The 16,535-nt window shown below is 42.6% G+C and overlaps 1 protein-coding gene, 4 non-coding genes and 1 pseudogene across 6 annotated transcripts; all 6 read left to right on the top strand.

Moving 5' to 3' along the window:
- Positions 1 to 1,281: 1,281 nt before the first annotated feature.
- parlb (presenilin associated, rhomboid-like b) lies at positions 1,282 to 6,859 on the top strand. Of its 2 annotated transcripts, XR_011597348.1 has the most exons (11): positions 1,293 to 1,369; positions 2,688 to 2,907; positions 2,984 to 3,124; positions 3,254 to 3,302; positions 3,579 to 3,674; positions 3,796 to 3,945; positions 4,154 to 4,224; positions 4,516 to 4,617; positions 4,699 to 4,796; positions 5,790 to 6,058; positions 6,712 to 6,859. XR_011597348.1 is itself a non-coding variant. In XM_070905883.1 (10 exons), exons 1-10 carry the CDS (start codon positions 1,293 to 1,295, stop codon positions 5,911 to 5,913), a joined length of 1,125 nt encoding a protein of 374 aa, XP_070761984.1. In that variant the 5' UTR covers positions 1,282 to 1,292; the 3' UTR covers positions 5,914 to 6,669. The 2 variants fall into 2 exon arrangements, 1 of the variants encoding a protein (XP_070761984.1); XM_070905883.1 differs by lacking the exon at positions 6,712 to 6,859 and having other exon boundaries at positions 1,282 to 1,369; positions 2,691 to 2,907; positions 5,790 to 6,669.
- Positions 6,860 to 8,899: 2,040 nt separating this feature from the next.
- Positions 8,900 to 12,681, top strand: LOC139285625 (claudin-1-like; annotated as a pseudogene).
- A 1,214-nt stretch (positions 12,682 to 13,895) lies between these two features.
- On the top strand, positions 13,896 to 13,967 carry trnah-gug (transfer RNA histidin (anticodon GUG)). The gene has a single exon. It is a non-coding gene; the product is annotated as a tRNA-His (tRNA).
- A 213-nt stretch (positions 13,968 to 14,180) lies between these two features.
- trnar-acg (transfer RNA arginine (anticodon ACG)) lies at positions 14,181 to 14,253 on the top strand. Its single transcript has one exon. It is a non-coding gene; the product is annotated as a tRNA-Arg (tRNA).
- Positions 14,254 to 15,892: 1,639 nt separating this feature from the next.
- trnah-gug (transfer RNA histidin (anticodon GUG)) lies at positions 15,893 to 15,964 on the top strand. Its single transcript has one exon. It is a non-coding gene; the product is annotated as a tRNA-His (tRNA).
- A 213-nt stretch (positions 15,965 to 16,177) lies between these two features.
- Positions 16,178 to 16,250, top strand: trnar-acg (transfer RNA arginine (anticodon ACG)). The gene has a single exon. It is a non-coding gene; the product is annotated as a tRNA-Arg (tRNA).
- Positions 16,251 to 16,535: the final 285 nt, after the last annotated feature.

Here is a 16,535-nt window from a genome sequence, read left to right as displayed (position 1 = left end):
AAATATTAATGTGCTACACATAAAACAAATAAATGACTCTGGTACAAGAAAAGCAACCTCAAACTGTGGAATAATGAAATAAACACACGATGCGATAAAAACTATCCCAATCAGACTCAGAATCAGAAACTGTTTATTGCCAAGTAACATACATTACAAGGAATTTGCTGTGGTCTGATGGTGCTGACAACAAACCTAAAAATATAAAGGTAAAAGATTCTTTACCTTTATATTTATTACTTGTTATGCTCCTTGCATTTGATTTGCCAAACACTAATATTTACATAATAATCTACACAACACTTTGAAATTTAAAAATGTGTTTAAATAAGGTATACATATTGAATTGAATTATTTTAAAGCAGGCTAATACAATAATTAAATAAAGACATTTGTCACACAAAAAACTACTGGAATAACAAATACATTGTAATGCAGTAACATCTGATGGTAAAATACTGAAACTAAATATAAAAAAATGATGATATATGAGGAAATAAGGAGCAAACTTAAGTATTTCTGTTGTTTAGGTACAGACATCTCACCAGCGCCAACAAAAAACCCTATGAGTGCATTGAAATTATACAAAGGTAAAACAAATGATAAACATATAATACTACTAATGCTAACAACATAAATGCCAGACAATGTTCATTGTAAAATGAATATTCTTTACCAAGGGACAGACACACGTACAGTATTACATGTAACATTTGTAGCCTGAACTAATTTGTAGTCCTACTCTCAATTAATCATAGTTTACTAGTAAATATGTCATAATAAACAACAAAGGGTAGTAATTAAGATATTATGACATTTTAGTGACCAGCGTCGAGGTGGACAAACTCACAAAACTGAGAAAAAGAAAGAAAAGAAAAAGTAAAATGCATATGATTGAAACTGAAAGATTGACTATGGCAACACTTGATAATGTTAAATTATTGGGGTTTTTTATTTTATGACTATACCCTGAATTGTTCTTTACATTTGCACTTCATATGTAAAAAAAAAAAAAAAAGGAGAAAAAAAAGTAATACTTTCTCATTTGAAGTCAAACCGGTAGTATATTTACCTTGACAGTATTTTACTTTGAAAGTCGCGGACGGAAGTTGTAGTTTGTGTATTTGACGCTACTTTACACGGGTGTGTTATTGTGTTTCTCTAGTTGTGCCGTGTCTGTCTCTGTCCTCCAGGTGTCGCTGTTATTCCCCCGGTCAGCTGTCGGAGCTCCGTGTTGACCCGGTAATGAACGACGTGCCGGGGTCGGTCGGTCGGGGTCACCGAGCTCCACCATGGCGTGGAGGAGCTGCGCCGCCCTACTCAGACACACCGGGGAAGATGTTTTACGGAGCTCCGTGAGGGGAGGCAGGTCAGTCACCACAGCCGGAGGGAGACAGCCTGTTACGGCTGACAGACAGACAGACCTCCGCTGCCCGGAGTTAGCTTTGTTAGTACTCAAGGACAGTTACATTTAACTGGGTGTTAGCTGGGGAGCTAACAGGGCTAAGTGCTGTTTGTTTTGGCTTGTTTTAGTGTCGATACAGAGTTTAATAATCAGTGTTTATTATAATATGGCTAAAACAATTCTGAGATATGGGTCTTTGTTCAGTTCTACAGTTTATATTATCAATTCTGTAACATCTCCCGCTAATACACATTTTCAGCGTCCACTGTTTCATGATGTATAAATATCATGTCTTTACACGGTAAACGCGTAAAATGGCGCCCAGATCCTGACACAGTGTCCGATTAGTTGTTAGAGCTGAATCTATTTATGTACAAACATACACGCAAGTTCATGTGTTGAAGTATATTTGAAATGATGAATCACTGATTCTTAATTGTACAATATGTGGAGTGCACAGATAGTTAGTGCAAGACAGACTGCCAGGAAAGCCATGGCCATGTCGGTGACGGTCACTGCTGTCTGTCCGCCACACACCTTTCGAGTATTATCATTATTGTTATTGTAATTATTACACGGTGACTGGACACATTACACACAAGATCAGCAGCAGATGTTTGTGACTGTAAACATGTCAAATTTTACAAACACAGTAAACAGTCGCCTGGGGATAAAGTCACCAGACTCCCTTCAAAAATGATGCCGTTTTTGGATTTGTTGAGTTATGGGAAACTTTATATGCTGTGTGAAACGTTATCTGCAACAAATTATTATTTCTTCATGCTTTTGAAGGATTTCAGCATTAAATGTAACACATCCATTTACTTCTTTCTTCATGAAAAAACATGTTATTCTCAAACTGCTGTTTTTAAACATCACAGTTTGTCTGTTTCTTGCCTTCCTGCTACACATGTACTTCTGGTTTCTTGGCAGCCATCGCCTGTCTGTTGTTGTTTCATAAAAAGAGTTTTAGATATTTTATAAACTGCGTGACAGATTTCAGACATGAAACAAAGTAAAATATTGACGTGTTCAGTATTTTCTATCTGACATCAAACACCATCAGCATGTGACAGTTTTACCAGCTGACAACAAATCTTCAGACTTTGGCCATGAAGTCAGCTTTATTTATGTAACTGTTGAACAAACTGTTAAGTCTGGAGACATGTTTGGTTTGATGAGTAACTACTTTAAGCCTCAGGAGGTTTTGTGAATGGGGCCTCAGGTCTTCTTGGGTCTCCTCTGGTGGTCTCTCTGTTGTTGAAGTTCTCTGTCTGTCCAGCAGGTGGCCTCACAGCTCCCAGCAGAGATGTGGCTTCAGGAAAGCCACCAGGAAACCAGAATCCAAGAAGGTGGAGGAGGAGCTGGCACCCCCCCACACAGAGCCCTCTGAGGCTGCGGTCCCTCGCCGGACCCCAACCCCCCACTGGGACCAGCATGCTCCACCTAGCTCCCCCCGGGCCTTCGGCCGGCTCGTCAGACCGCTCGTCTTCACTGTGGGGGTAGGTGATGTTTACCTGTTCGTGTTGGAGATGATCTCATCAGTGATGTCACGGACAGGTGTTAACTCCATGTCAGTTTACAGGCTGCTCCTTCGGCTCGGCGGCCATCTGGCAGTACGAGTCCCTCAAGTCTCGAGTCCAGACTTACTTCGACGAGATCCGAGCTGATTGGCTGGAGAAGCTGCGACCTCAGAAACGAGGAGACGTCCGCAAAGAGGTGAGGAGGACAATGTTCTTCTATTTGAGCTCGTTTCCATGGAGACAGGACTCTACGATGAGTTATTTTAACATTAATGCATCTGGTGTTAAATAAAGATTATAATGATGTTCACCGTCTGTGCTTCAGGTCAACCAGTGGTGGCACAGCTTGAGTGAAGGTCAGAGGACGGTCACAGGTGAGACCACACACACACACACACACACCTGTGCCAGCAGAGCCACAGGTTTGATCTCCTTCAGCAAAAAGACATTTAAACACATGAAAACACCAAAGTGAAAGAATGAAGCGACTTAAACTTCAAACAAACCATCGACTCTTTCACTTTAAGTTCATACACAGCAGAAAAGTTTTCACTCTATAATCAGCTGCAGCTCTGAAGGTGACAGCCAGACGAACAGCAGCACACATTTACATCCAGAATGCTTTATTATAATAACCTGTGTTTTCCCAGGGATCATTGCTGCTAACGCCCTCGTGTTCTGCTGTTGGAGGGTACCGTCTCTGCAGCGCTCCATGATCAAGTACTTCACCGCCAACCCCGCCTCCAGTGAGTCTGCCTGCTTTAAGTCCTCAAATATGTTCAATTCAGACGACAACATGGAGAATCAGGAGTTAAACCTCTAACTGTTGTTTCCCACTGCTGTCTGTCCTCGTCTGTCCTCCTGCAGAGACCCTCTGCTCTCCGATGCTTCTCTCCACATTCAGCCACTTCTCTTTCTTCCACATGGCTGCCAACATGTACGTCCTCTGGAGCTTCTCCACCAGCGCCGTCTCCATGCTGGGCAGAGAGCAGTTCATGGCCGTCTACCTGTCTGCAGGTACGCCACCAGCACACACTCGGCGGCATGTTTGGGTCTGCAGTGGGGGTGTTAGGTTAGAAAGTGGTCTACTGGTGGTGGGCCTCTCAGTCTCTGCAGTACATTCAGCAGTGAAGACAGGAACACAGTTCATGTTTTAATGTGAGACACAGTGACATGTTGTTGTTGTTGTTGTTGTTGTTTCACCGACTCTGTTTTGTCTGCCCAGGTGTTGTTTCTTCGTTTGTCAGTTATGTGTGTAAGACGGCCACGGGGAGGTTCGGTCCGTCTCTGGGAGCCGTGAGTAACAACATGAGTTTTTTATTGTACTGGAAATAAAACTGTGTGCTGCAGTGGTTCCCAACCTCTGGCTCAGGACCCCCACATGGGCTTGTTGGATGATTACTGGCTCTTACTGTAAGGACTTTTTTTCTTTCTTGTCAGATACGTTTTATTAATGAGTTTTAATGAGAGAAAACACAGTGAAGTAAATATTTGCTGACATTAAAGCGTCACAACAGAACAGGTTGAATCTCAGATGTTTCGTCAGTAAGTGGTCCGTCTCTGACTGAGTTGTTTGTGTGTCTTCAGTCTGGAGCCATCATGACCATCCTCGCTGCGGTTTGCACCAAAATGCCAGAAGCCAAATTGGCCGTCATCTTCCTCCCCATGTTCACCTTCACTGCTGCCAACGTAAGACACGCTTCACCTGTTCACCTGTCTGTCTGTCTGTCAGCAGAAACTCATCCTCTCTCTCTCTCTCTCTCTCTGAAGGCTCTGAAGGCCATCGTTGCCATGGATGCAGCAGGTGTGGTGTTGGGATGGAAGTTTTTTGACCACGCTGCTCATTTAGGAGGAGCCTTGTTTGGAATGTAAGTCACTGTTTCGACCAATCACAGCAGCCGCTCCGCTCTCTGACATCTTCCTACCTGCATTTTATTATTTAAACAACTCAGATAAATGTGACTCATTATTTTGATTTCAATAAATCATCTGGGATCATCAACAACTTTGTAAACACGACGTACAGATATAACACACTGACGTTCAGTGGTTTTACTGGGAGATGGGAGGTTTGTGGGATTCAGACAGCTGCCTGTGGAGAATACACTGTTTATTATTATTATTTTATTATTTATTATTCCTGTTCAGACGAGCAGAGAAGGAGCAAAGCTTCGAATAACTGATCACAGTTAAAATACAGTTCAGCTAACTTCACTGAACCACAGTTATATAAACCAACCGTGACCGAAGCCTTTTGTCTCAACTCTGCCGACTGCTGACGGTCCCCGTTCAGGCCCAGTTCAGTCCCCGTTCGGTCCCAGTTCGGTCCCCGTTCAGGCCCAGTTCAGTCCCAGTTCAGTCCCAGTTCAGTCCCAGTTCAGTCCCTGCAGGGAGTTCACTTTGGCTCCTGACTTTGATCTAGTTTCACCTTGTCTTTCTGTCACATTGTAGTTATTTGATGTTGTTGTTGTTTGTTGTTGAGGGGTAAAGCTTGTCAGTGAATGGTTGTTGTCTTGATGAGGAGGTCGTGGTCACCAGCTGAGCCTCCTCTCCTGATTGGTTATTAGAAGCTGGTCCAATCATTGGCCTCATTAATCAAATATATGTCCATGAAGCTTAATATTGTATTTGATAAAAGTCAAGTCATTTCTCGGCTCAGTTAGTGCCATAATACGCTGCTGTTGCCGTGACGCCTGGTATGTTGTGATTGGTGGAGGAGGTTTACTGTGAAGCAGCTGCTTTCAGCTGAAGTTTAAATGTTATTTGACGCATGTTGAATAAATGTTCAGCCTAGCTGTTGTTTTAGTGATTCCAGTCTGAAATCATTTCCCATCATGCTCTCTGTTCCCTGTCTCCTCCAGCTGGTACATCCTGTTCGGGCACGAGTTGATCTGGAAGAACCGAGAACCTTTTGTTAAACTTTGGCACGACCTGAGAACTGGAGGAGGGCCGGGCGGGGGTGGTGACGGAGGAGGCTCCATGTAGGACACTGAAACGCGGGGGCTGATGGGGGGAAAAAACACGTGAACATGTATAAAATGTACAGACGTGCAGATGAACAGAGAGAAGCTGGATCGGTGCACCATTCGGCTTCCCCAGGACAAGTTAACAGGAAGCAGCTGTCGTCATGGTGATGTCACACAACAACACCTGGATCTGAAATCTTGACTCATGTTCATATTTATAAAAATAACTGACATGAATGATTCAGGTTTGTGGTATTTTTGACTGCTTTTGTTCACATTTTTTTCGCTGAAGAAACGAAATGATTCTTAATTTAGTCGCCATGGAGACGGAGCAGACATCAGAACTTTGACTGAAAATAATTTTACTGTTTTCATTTGTGTCTGTTGATTATTTACCCAATGAGACGTCCAATATCAGAGGTTTAGTTTCTAGAGAAATGAGACTGGACTTTAATAATAATAATAGTAATTAATTAATCAATTAGTTAATTAATTGATTGATTAATTGAACGCCCCTGCCCAGTGTTGGATCAGTTTTGTAGAGATGTGTGCAGAGTTGTATGTAAGAAATCCTATAAAATAAACACAATATCCAGTAGGAGTTGTTCTGGTTCTGGACGTATCAGAGTTTAAACAGAAGAAGTATCAGCAACGTTACAGGAACTAAAATTCACTTTCGCCTTTGGGAAAGAGGATGAAGTCACTCCTGTTCTCGTCTTTCTGCTTATTTATGTTTGTTGGTTTTCTTTTAAATAAAACAAATTCTGTGAAATGATGCTGCATCAGCTGCGCCTCTCTGTTCTCTGGTGTTCAGCAGACACAACTCATGAAGACAGCAGCTGCTTCTGACCAGCTGCAGATAAAACAAACGGTGGTACACAGTGGAGTCAGAACGCGGCCCTCCTCGGCCCCTGTACTGCGGTGAAAGACCCCGTCGGACTCTGAACCAACATGGCCAGTTTGACCTCTGGGGGGTACAACATATGTTGCAACATAAAAAAAGATTTATGACTAAATAACAAACATGTTCTCAGTTGTTATTTATTAAGAGTTTAACACTCATTAACTGTGTTGATGTGCTTTGATTGACCACCAACAACCTCCAGAACTGTTTTGATTCAAACTTTGAATCACCTTCTTCCAGCTGAGCACAGAACACAGAGTCTCTCTTTAAAATAACTTTGCCAGTAACCACTGTGTTCATGTGGAGCGCCATCACTCAGAAATCAGGTTTACAGGGTCGTTATATTTCAGAGCAGTTTAAATCATAATGTGATAAATAGTTTTTATTCATAGCTTTGAGAGTAAAAGTGAAGGATTTTTACTTTTATCTTTCGCTTGAAGCAGTTTGATAAATCCTGGTCGAGTATTGACACGCAAACATGAAGTCAGTTTGATAAACAGAGACAGTTTAAAGTCCACAAACTGTCGCACAGACAAACACTGCAACACACAGCAGTTTAGTTTCTATATGCTGTTGATCTGTGTGACTGCACCTGATTATATTACTGTTAGTACTCCGAAAAATACTTCTATAATACAAATTTAAAAGACAATGTCAAATAGAAGGAGAAACACCACAGAAGAGTTCGTAGGAAAATCCATAGCCTATATTTCAATATTAATAGTTTAAAAGTATTTTATGGGTAGCCTATATAGGCTAGCATTTAAATGTCGCTTTTATCCCTTTGCCCAGTAAAACTTAGAACCACAGTCACCTGCTGTATCGATAAAGTAGATGCTACACGAAAGTAAGGTACATTTACTTTACTTAGTATTTCAATTTGCCACTCTCTACTTTTGCTCCACAACATTTCAGAGGGAAAATCATACTTTTTGCTGCACTGCATTCATTTGATAACTTTCCAGATTAAACATCACAAAACAGAAAAGTCCAAAAACTGAAAACAGTTAGTAGTTCAAATAGTTAAAACTAGCTAACTCTATATAAAGCAGATAAAACTAGCTAACTGTATATAAAGTAGTTAAACTAGCTAACTGTATATAAAGTAGTTAAACTAGCTAACTGTATATAAAGTAGTAAAACTAGCTCACTATATAAAGTAGTTAAACTAGCTAACTGTGTATAAAGTAGTTAAACTAGCTAACTGTATATAAAGTAGTTAAACTAGCTAACTGTATATAAAGTAGTAAAACTAGCTCACTATATAAAGTAGTTAAACTAGCTAACTGTATATAAAGTAGTAAAACTAGCTAACTGTGTATGAAGTAGTTAAACTAGCTAACTGTATATAAAGTAGTAAAACTAGCTAACTATATAAAGTAGTTAAACTAGCTAACTGTATATAAAGTAGTAAAACTAGCTGTGTATAAAGTAGTTAAACTAGCTAACTGTATATAAAGTAGTTCAAACTAGCTAACTGTGTATAAAGTAGTTAAACTAGCTAACTGTATATGACGTAGTTAAAACTAGCTAACTGTATATAAAGTAGTTAAACTAGCTAACTGTATATAAAGTAGTAAAACTAGCTAACTGTGTATAAAGTAGTTAAACTAGCTAACTGTGTATAAAGTAGTTAAACTAGCTAACTGTATATGACGTAGTTAAAACTAGATAACTGTATATGACGTAGTTAAAACTAGATAACTGTATATAAAGTAGTTAAACCAGCTCCACGTCGAGCAGCTACAACAGTACAATGCTGCTCTAATATTGATGCATTAGTATTAACAATCTAATAATGTCAGATAGAATCTGTTTTTTTTCTGTAATGACAAACATCCATACTGAGCGGGTAATATTTTCTAATATATAAAACTATTTTCAGTTATATAGATATTAGTGAAAGTTGATCAGTTGTTTGTTCAGAGGATGTGAGTTCATTAAAGAAGAAACATGAACATGAACATGATGACATGAACCTTTTAACTTTTCATTATTTTCTCCAGATTTATTAAATTTGAAGTATGATAGATGAATTAGTCGACTTTAAGGATCCTGAAACCTGTAAACAGAGTTGGAGGTGAAACTCTGGGATTCCCGAATGTCAATAATTCTGTGTGTTCAGCAGCGGTTCTGCCTCTGCCAGAGTTCATCGACCCCGAAGACCTCAAAGGATCAGATCAGGTTCACAGAGAGACTCCACATCACAGGAACAAACCTAACAAATAGCTGCAGAGAAGAACGAACAGCAGAGACGCAAAAAACTTAACTTCAGCCTCCAAATCTGAGCTGACGCTAAGAAGACGGTAAGAAATCTGGAATATTAACAGGACTGATGGGGGAGGGTTCATTTTTCAGCCTTAATTTGATCAGAAGTTGTGGAATTTGTCACGAAATGTATTTCATATTTTGATTTGTTCGATTTGAGTGAAACACGAGGCAGAACACGTGACCGAAACAGGAAGTAGTTTTACATTGAAGGGCTGTGGTCAGCGTGGGCAGGTGGGAGGAGAGATGACCAAACGATGGAATTTAATTGAAACCTGGAGCTCGACTGATCAAACTGTTGAACAGGTGACCAGGTAGAGGAAGATGACATCATTCTCTAATCTTCTTTATATTGGTTAACCCACCAGGACCAGGATTTGATTGGTCCGTCCTGTTATATATGTATATATTTACCATAAAGCTGAATAAATATATTCAGGTGAGAGTTGTGATGTTTTGACAAAAGTTAAAAAGATAAGGCTGAAGGTGTTCTGTGTTTTTATCATTGTCGACCCACAGCTGCCCCAAATACTCACAAGAGCACTAAATGTGGATTAATCCGCTGCTGAAAGTAGTCCCCAACAAATGCTCTACTTGCTTTGTTTGTTTGTTAAACCTTTTTTCTTTTAAATTAAACTATATATTAGTGAGGTGTTTTTAAAGATTACATAAAGAGACGTCTTTATGTTACTGTGTGTCTGCTGATGTGGAAGTATGTGATGCGATGTGATGTAGCTGATTGCTAACATGTTAGCCACAACGGCTTTATGAGCTTTTTTTGGGGGTCTCTCTGTCTCCTAGTGGTTCACATCAGTTACTCTCAGAGCTGGCTGCTGTTGTTGACGTCCTGCTGTGCCTCCAGGTGTTGCAGGTGTGTGTGGGGACATTCAGCAGCATGGCGGTGGGCCTGCAGGTTGTGGGACTGCTTCTGGGCGTGGTGTCCTGGTGTCTGCAGTCCAGCTGCACCTCCTCTCAGGTGTGGAAGGTGAGGAGTCAGCTGGAGTCGGTCAGCAGCAGTCAATGGCAGTTTGAAGGTCTGTGGATGAGCTGCGCTGCCACCTCGCTGGGGGCGATTCAGTGCAGCAGGTTCAAGACGGTGCTGGGACTGCCGGGTGAGGGATAGATATCATACAACCTCACAGGAAGTGTGTCAACACAAAGAAAGCCATGAAGCTAAACTAATGAATCTGTTCCATCCAGTCTCACTCAGGTCACATGTTGTATCTTGTTTATTGAAAAGGTGCAGAAATACAAATGTAAATAACACTTTACCCTCAACGTATCACTGAAATACCATTAATTTATTATATATTTTATGTAATTAAGCCAGTAATGCGAACTTGGGTGGATGAATGATAGATTGTAATCAATTAACATGTTGTAGAATTATTTTCTGCATGAATTAAGGTGCTACAAATACCTTAAAATTGACCAAATAACATGAAAGCTATCCCTGAATTTTCACATTGATTTGAAAAATTAGGCCCTATATTTTACCCTTTAAAAACTTGTGAAACTTCCCTTCTAAAAATACCTTTTAAAATATCTTGATTACCTTCGTTTTCCTCCCTCCTTCTTCTCGGGGTCGTAACTGTATAAATAAGTGGTCAAACATCTTCAACCAGGCTCTTGTTAAAAAACATTGTGTTTTACGTCCTGGTGTGTGCTGGTCTCCAGCTCACCTGCAGGCCTGCAGGGCTCTGATGATCCTGTCCCTGCTGGTCGGTCTGGCCTCCATCATCGTCTCTGTGCTGGGACTCAAGTGCACCAAGATCGGCAGAACCTCGGAGCACATCAAAGACCAGATCGCCCTGACCGGAGGAATCCTGTTCATCCTGTCCGGTGTGTGAGCCGGCGTGGTTTCACACTGCAAATTATCCATCTGCATAATAGTTATTCATGTAAAGCATCCCTTGAAAGCTCTTGACAAGCAGTTATTTAATATAAATGTTGTAGCATCTCCAGCTGCTGTTGTTTGTATTTGGCTGTGGGGAGTTTAAAAGGACTGCACAGACTGTTTGTCTTCTTTAGGATCTGTAATAATACACAACAAGCTGCAAGTCGCTTCAGGGGCTGGATGTGTTCTTGAGAATTCAATTCAATTCAATCTTATTTATATAGCACCAAATCACAACAGAGGTTATCTCAGGGAACCTTTCATATAGAGCAGGTCTAGACCTAGACCAGGACTAGGCCGTCCACTTTATACGACGTGTTGCTGTCGGTCATGTTCAGTGTGTGAGCAGCTGTTTCCTCCTCAGGTGTCTTCACGCTGACTGCTGTCTCCTGGTACGCAGCCAGAGTCATCCACGACTTCTACGACCCGCTGTATGGAGGAGTCAGGTCAGCCACACACACACACACACACACACACACACCTCTGCAGTGTGTGTGTGCGTTCCTGTTGCTAACACTGTGTGTGATGCTGCTGCAGGTTCGAGCTGGGTACCGGTCTGTATCTGGGCTGGGCGGCCTCCTGTCTTGCCGTACTGGGAGGATCTATGCTCTGCTGCTCCTGCAGGAAGACCTCCACCGCCCCTCCTGCACGGTAAACCCACAGGACTGCACCCTAATACATGTAGCACCAGGGTTTGTCCATAAGGGGGCGCTGTCAGCCACACAAAGTCATCCTTCCTACCACTGGCACAGAGGATGCTGGATTCTGATAGGCTGAAGTGTGGTCAGTATCCTCATCAGTGTTTAAGTATAGATCAGACCTGATCCCAGACCTAAGGAGAACCCAACATGCATATATCACTTTTCAAAAACAAAGACATCCGATCCGATGGGGACCCCAAGACCATCAGTTGTGGTCTGAAATAGAAACCACTATGTAGTCTAAATTTCACTGGTTTGAGAGCCAGGGGCCTCTTTTACATGGCACCCTCCCTGTCCTCTCTCATTTCCTGTCCTGTCTCTACTATCCACTGTCAAAATAAAGGCCAACATGCCCTTTTAAAAATACAAAGACCCCCTTAAAACGAACAGTGTCCCCCCACTTTGACCTCACTGTGACCTCAGCTCAGATCAGCTGTTACTAATTAATATTACAATTAACTTGATGACAGAACAAAATAAAACTCGACCAAAGATCCTCTGTGAGGGAAGATGCTCCTCTCTGTAACTGCACTGTACAACCAGTTTCTGTCTAACAGGGTGAGACGTCTTTTCTTTAACTGATCTCATGTCAGTTTCAGAAGTCACAGCCTCCAGTTAAACTTTCATTCATATCAGTTCAGTATTTGAAGAAGTGAAGAAGGTAGTGAAAAATAAGGTGTGTGTGTTGACTTATTTCAGTGTGTCAGAGACATCTAATCAACATAAATAGATTACAAAGATGGATTGTTATGTAGTGAAACGTCACTCCTTTTGATATTTGATATATAAAAGACTGTGAATCAGAAACCTTACGTTCTCTCCTGCAGGCAGTTTTCATACAACTTCTCCACAACAAGCCGAGGACAGAACATCTACAGAGCAGCTCCGGCCTCCGACAGCGGCAGCTCCAAAGCTTACGTCTGAACCTCTTCAACGCTGCTGCTTCCTGTCTGATCTGCTGGTGCTGGACCGACACCGAGGGTTGAGCACAACAACATCACCATCTAATTCAGGATCACGTTGGATTTTAAAGAAAATGTCTTTTTTCTAAACGCAAAATTAAATGTGTTTTTAACTAAAGTGAAGGGTGCTTATCCTCTGATTTATGCCTAAATCTTTTGTACTATTCTGTCTACCAGAATGGCAAAATGAAAAGTGGATTTTGAGAGTTCAACATATTTCCAGAACTTTCCAAACTAACAGTTTAATTTTGACATGTTGTAAATAAATGTTTCCTGACTCTGTGTGAGCATTTTCCTCGGCCTGAACCATCAGACCAAAGACCAGCCTCCTCTGAAGACGTGTTTTTTAGTCTGAACTGTTCCTGGTCCTGAATCCTCCTCAGTCAGAGTTTAGTTGGGTTGAGTTTGGTTTTTAATTTGTTGAATCTGAATCCAGAATTGGATCAACCTCATAAATATCAACCCGGAATCTCTCATCAAATGTCTTTATGTACTGAGAGATGTTTTACCTATTCATGGTCAACTGTATGTATGGATGCTAGCATAGCATAGCTACTATTATTAATGGAAGACGGGAGACATTTTAGCCATGCTAGCTTTATGGTTCTGTGGATGTTGATGTCAGTCGGTCCTCCACTCTGTTCAGACTGAAACGTCTCAACAGCTGTTGGATGGACTGTGATGAGATGTGGTTCAGACCTTCATGGTCCCCTCAGGATGAACTGCAATAACTCTGGTGATCCTCTGACTCTTCATCTAGCGCCACCATCAGGTCAAAATGTGTCCAATACTTTGGTTTATAACCAAATACCTGCAGAACTGATGACATTCATCAGCCTCAGCTGGACTCTATGACTCTACTTAGCAAATGTTAGCATGCTAACATGCTAAACAAATGCTAAAAGATGGTGAACAACATTATACCTGCTAAACATCAGCATGTTAGCATGTTCACAGCTTCACAGAGCTGTTAGCATGACTGCAGACCCTTGTTAGCTTGTCAGGAGCAGTTAACGTTTGTTTTGTTGATCGCAGAAATATGTTAATGTATGAGCACAGGAAGGTGCTATAATCTCTGTTGTTTTTCCATGAGCACAACACCAGATTTACTGAATTCACTGCAAACATTTTTGAGCGATGATTTACACGACTGGGCCCAAACTAATCTTTGGGTGACTGGAGACCAAAACAAAGGGGTTTTAAATGAATCATCTTCACCGCAACTCAGAATATCCCATCACAACAAGGAGGCGCTCAGTGGACCAAGTGGCCGTGATCGTATAGTGGTTAGTACTCTGCGTTGTGGCCGCAGCAACCCCGGTTCGAATCCGGGTCACGGCAGCGTTGGTTAGTTGTACATCTTTCTTGTTGTTGTTTTAAGGTACTCCAGCCTCTGCTTCATTTTTGCAAAGTTTGAAACGAGGCAGCTCAAGATGATTTTCCTGTGTGAGGCCCCATATTTCCCAACTGGACCAGTGATCCCACTGGCGTTCTCCACACTTGTCTACAAGGTACAAGACTCCGGCCGCTGGTTCTCACTGAACTGTATGTGCAGGGCTAGTGGCGCAATGGATAACGCGTCTGCCTACGGATCAGAAGATTCCAGGTTCGACTCCTGGCTAGCTCGTTGTGTCCTTTAGCTTGTAAATCACTTGTTCCTCCTTTACTAGGTTCCGTCTCTAGGTACTGTGTATCCAAGTACTCAACATGTGTTAAGACATGGGGCGTCATTGATGCATCACGGGCTACGTCAACTTCTGTGGGGACTCAATAATAACAAGCCGTGGGTGACAAAGGACATCAAGGCCATCCTGAATGCAAAGAAGAGGGCTTTCAGAGCTGGCAACAGGGAGGAGGTGAGAACGATCCAGGGGGAACTGAAGGTGAAGATCCGGGAGGCCAAGGAGAAGTACAGGAGGAAGAACAACACCAGAGAGGTCTGGAGTGGAATGAGGACCGTCACATTTCAGGCCAACCAACAACACAGGAGCTGAAGGCAGTGAATCTGTTTTACAACAGATTTGATACTGTGGGCCCTGCCCCCCCCCCTCCCCCACTCTTCTGCTGTCTGCCTCCAACCTTCTCTCAAGCCACACTTGGACCCCCTTCAGTTCGCCTACCAGCCCCGACTTGGAGTGGAGGATGCCATCATCTACCTGCTCAACCGCGTCTACGCCCACCTGGATAAGCCGGCGAGCGCTGTGAGAGTCATGTTCTTTGACTTCTCCACTGCGTTCAACACCATCCGTCCGGCTCTACTGGGTGAGAAGCTGACGGAGATGCAGGTGGATGCCCCCCTCGTGTCCTGGATTGTCAACTACCTGACTGGCAGACCACAGTATGTGTGCTTACAACACTGTGTGTCAGACAGAGTGGTCAGCAGGTGGGGGCCCCGCAGGGGACTGTCCTCTCTCCCTCCCTCTTCACCGTCTACACCACCGACTTCAGCTACTGCACAGAGACCTGCCATCTTCAGAAGGTTTCTGATGACTCAGCAATAGTTGGATGTATCAGTAAGGGTGATGAGGAGGAGTACAGGGCTGCTGTGGACAACTTTGTCACATGGTGCGAGCAGAACCACCTGCAGCTCAACGTGACAAAGACAAAGGAACTGACTGTGGATCTGAGGAGGACCAAGGTGCCGATGACCCCTGTTTCCATCCAGGGGGTCAGTGTGGACATTGTAGAGGATTACAAGTACCTGGGAGTTCACATAGACAATAAACTGGACTGGGTGAAGAACACTAATGCCCTCTACAGGAAGGGCCAGAGCCGTCTCTAGTTTCTGAGGCGGCTGAGGTCCTTCAACACCTGCTGGACTATGCTACACCTGTGGCCAACTGTTCAACTCCTCCCCAGAATAAACAGACTGATTCTGGACTTATTTCCCCTCTGTCAGCAACGACTACCTCATTATTTATTCTCTATTTATACCAGTGCAATACATACATATACAAACGTGTACATTGTTATTGTATATATATTTTTTGTTTTCACTTAAATATAGTAAATTTATATATTTCTTATTTTTTATATCTTATATTTGTACATACTTCTCATTTCTAAATCTATGCTGCTTTTCTATTCTTGAATGGAAGCACCTGTAACTTGTGTAATTTCCCCCTGGGGATCAATAAAGTATTTCTGATTCTGATTCTGAATAATAGAAAAATGGCCTGTCAACATGTGTTATGAACCCTTCGCTTTCAGTCCCTCTCAACAATCATGAGGCCATCACAACAAGGAGGCGCTCAGTGGACCAAGTGGCCGTGATCGTATAGTGGTTAGTACTCTGCGTTGTGGCCGCAGCAACCCCGGTTCGAATCCGGGTCACGGCAGTGTTGGTTAGTTGTACATCTTTCTTGTTGTTGTTTTAAGGTACTCCAGCCTCTCCTTCATTTTTGCAAAGTTTGAAACGAGGCAGCTCAAGATGATTTTCCTGTGTGAGGCCCCATATTTCCCAACTGGACCAGTGATCCCACTGGCGTTCTCCACACTTGTCTACAAGGTACAAGACTCCGGCCGCTGGTTCTCACTGAACTGTATGTGCAGGGCTAGTGGCGCAATGGATAACGCGTCTGACTACGGATCAGAAGATTCCAGGTTCGACTCCTGGCTAGCTCGTTGTGTCCTTTAGCTTGTAAATCACTTGTTCCTCCTTTACTAGGTTCCGTCTCTAGGTACTGTGTATCCAAGTACTCAACATGTGTTAAGACATGGGGCGTCATTGATGCATCACGGGCTACATCAACTTCTCTGTGGACTCAATAATAACAAGCCGTGGGTGACAAAGGACATCAAGGCCATCCTGAATGCAAAGAAGAGGGCTTTCAGAGCTGATGATGTCAGTCCCAGGGTGCTTAAAGCCTGTGCCCCCCACCGTGTCTACAACATGAGTTTTCAGAGGGT

The sequence above is a fragment of the Enoplosus armatus genome, chromosome 5 (assembly GCF_043641665.1).
Source record: "Enoplosus armatus isolate fEnoArm2 chromosome 5, fEnoArm2.hap1, whole genome shotgun sequence".
Classification (NCBI taxonomy): Eukaryota; Metazoa; Chordata; class Actinopteri; order Centrarchiformes; family Enoplosidae; genus Enoplosus; species Enoplosus armatus.
This window is presented reverse-complemented; position numbering and strand designations above follow the sequence as displayed.

Excerpts from the sequence above, each read along its gene's own strand:
- parlb (XM_070905883.1), top strand. The coding sequence starts at position 1,293 with ATGGCGTGGAGGAGCTGCGCCGCCCTACTCAGACACACCGGGGAAGAT. Across the intron at positions 1,370-2,690 it reads AGCTCCGTGAGGGGAGGCAG|GTGGCCTCACAGCTCCCAGC; the intron begins GTCAGTCACCAC and ends TCTGTCCAGCAG. Across the intron at positions 3,125-3,253 it reads GAGGAGACGTCCGCAAAGAG|GTCAACCAGTGGTGGCACAG; the intron begins GTGAGGAGGACA and ends TCTGTGCTTCAG.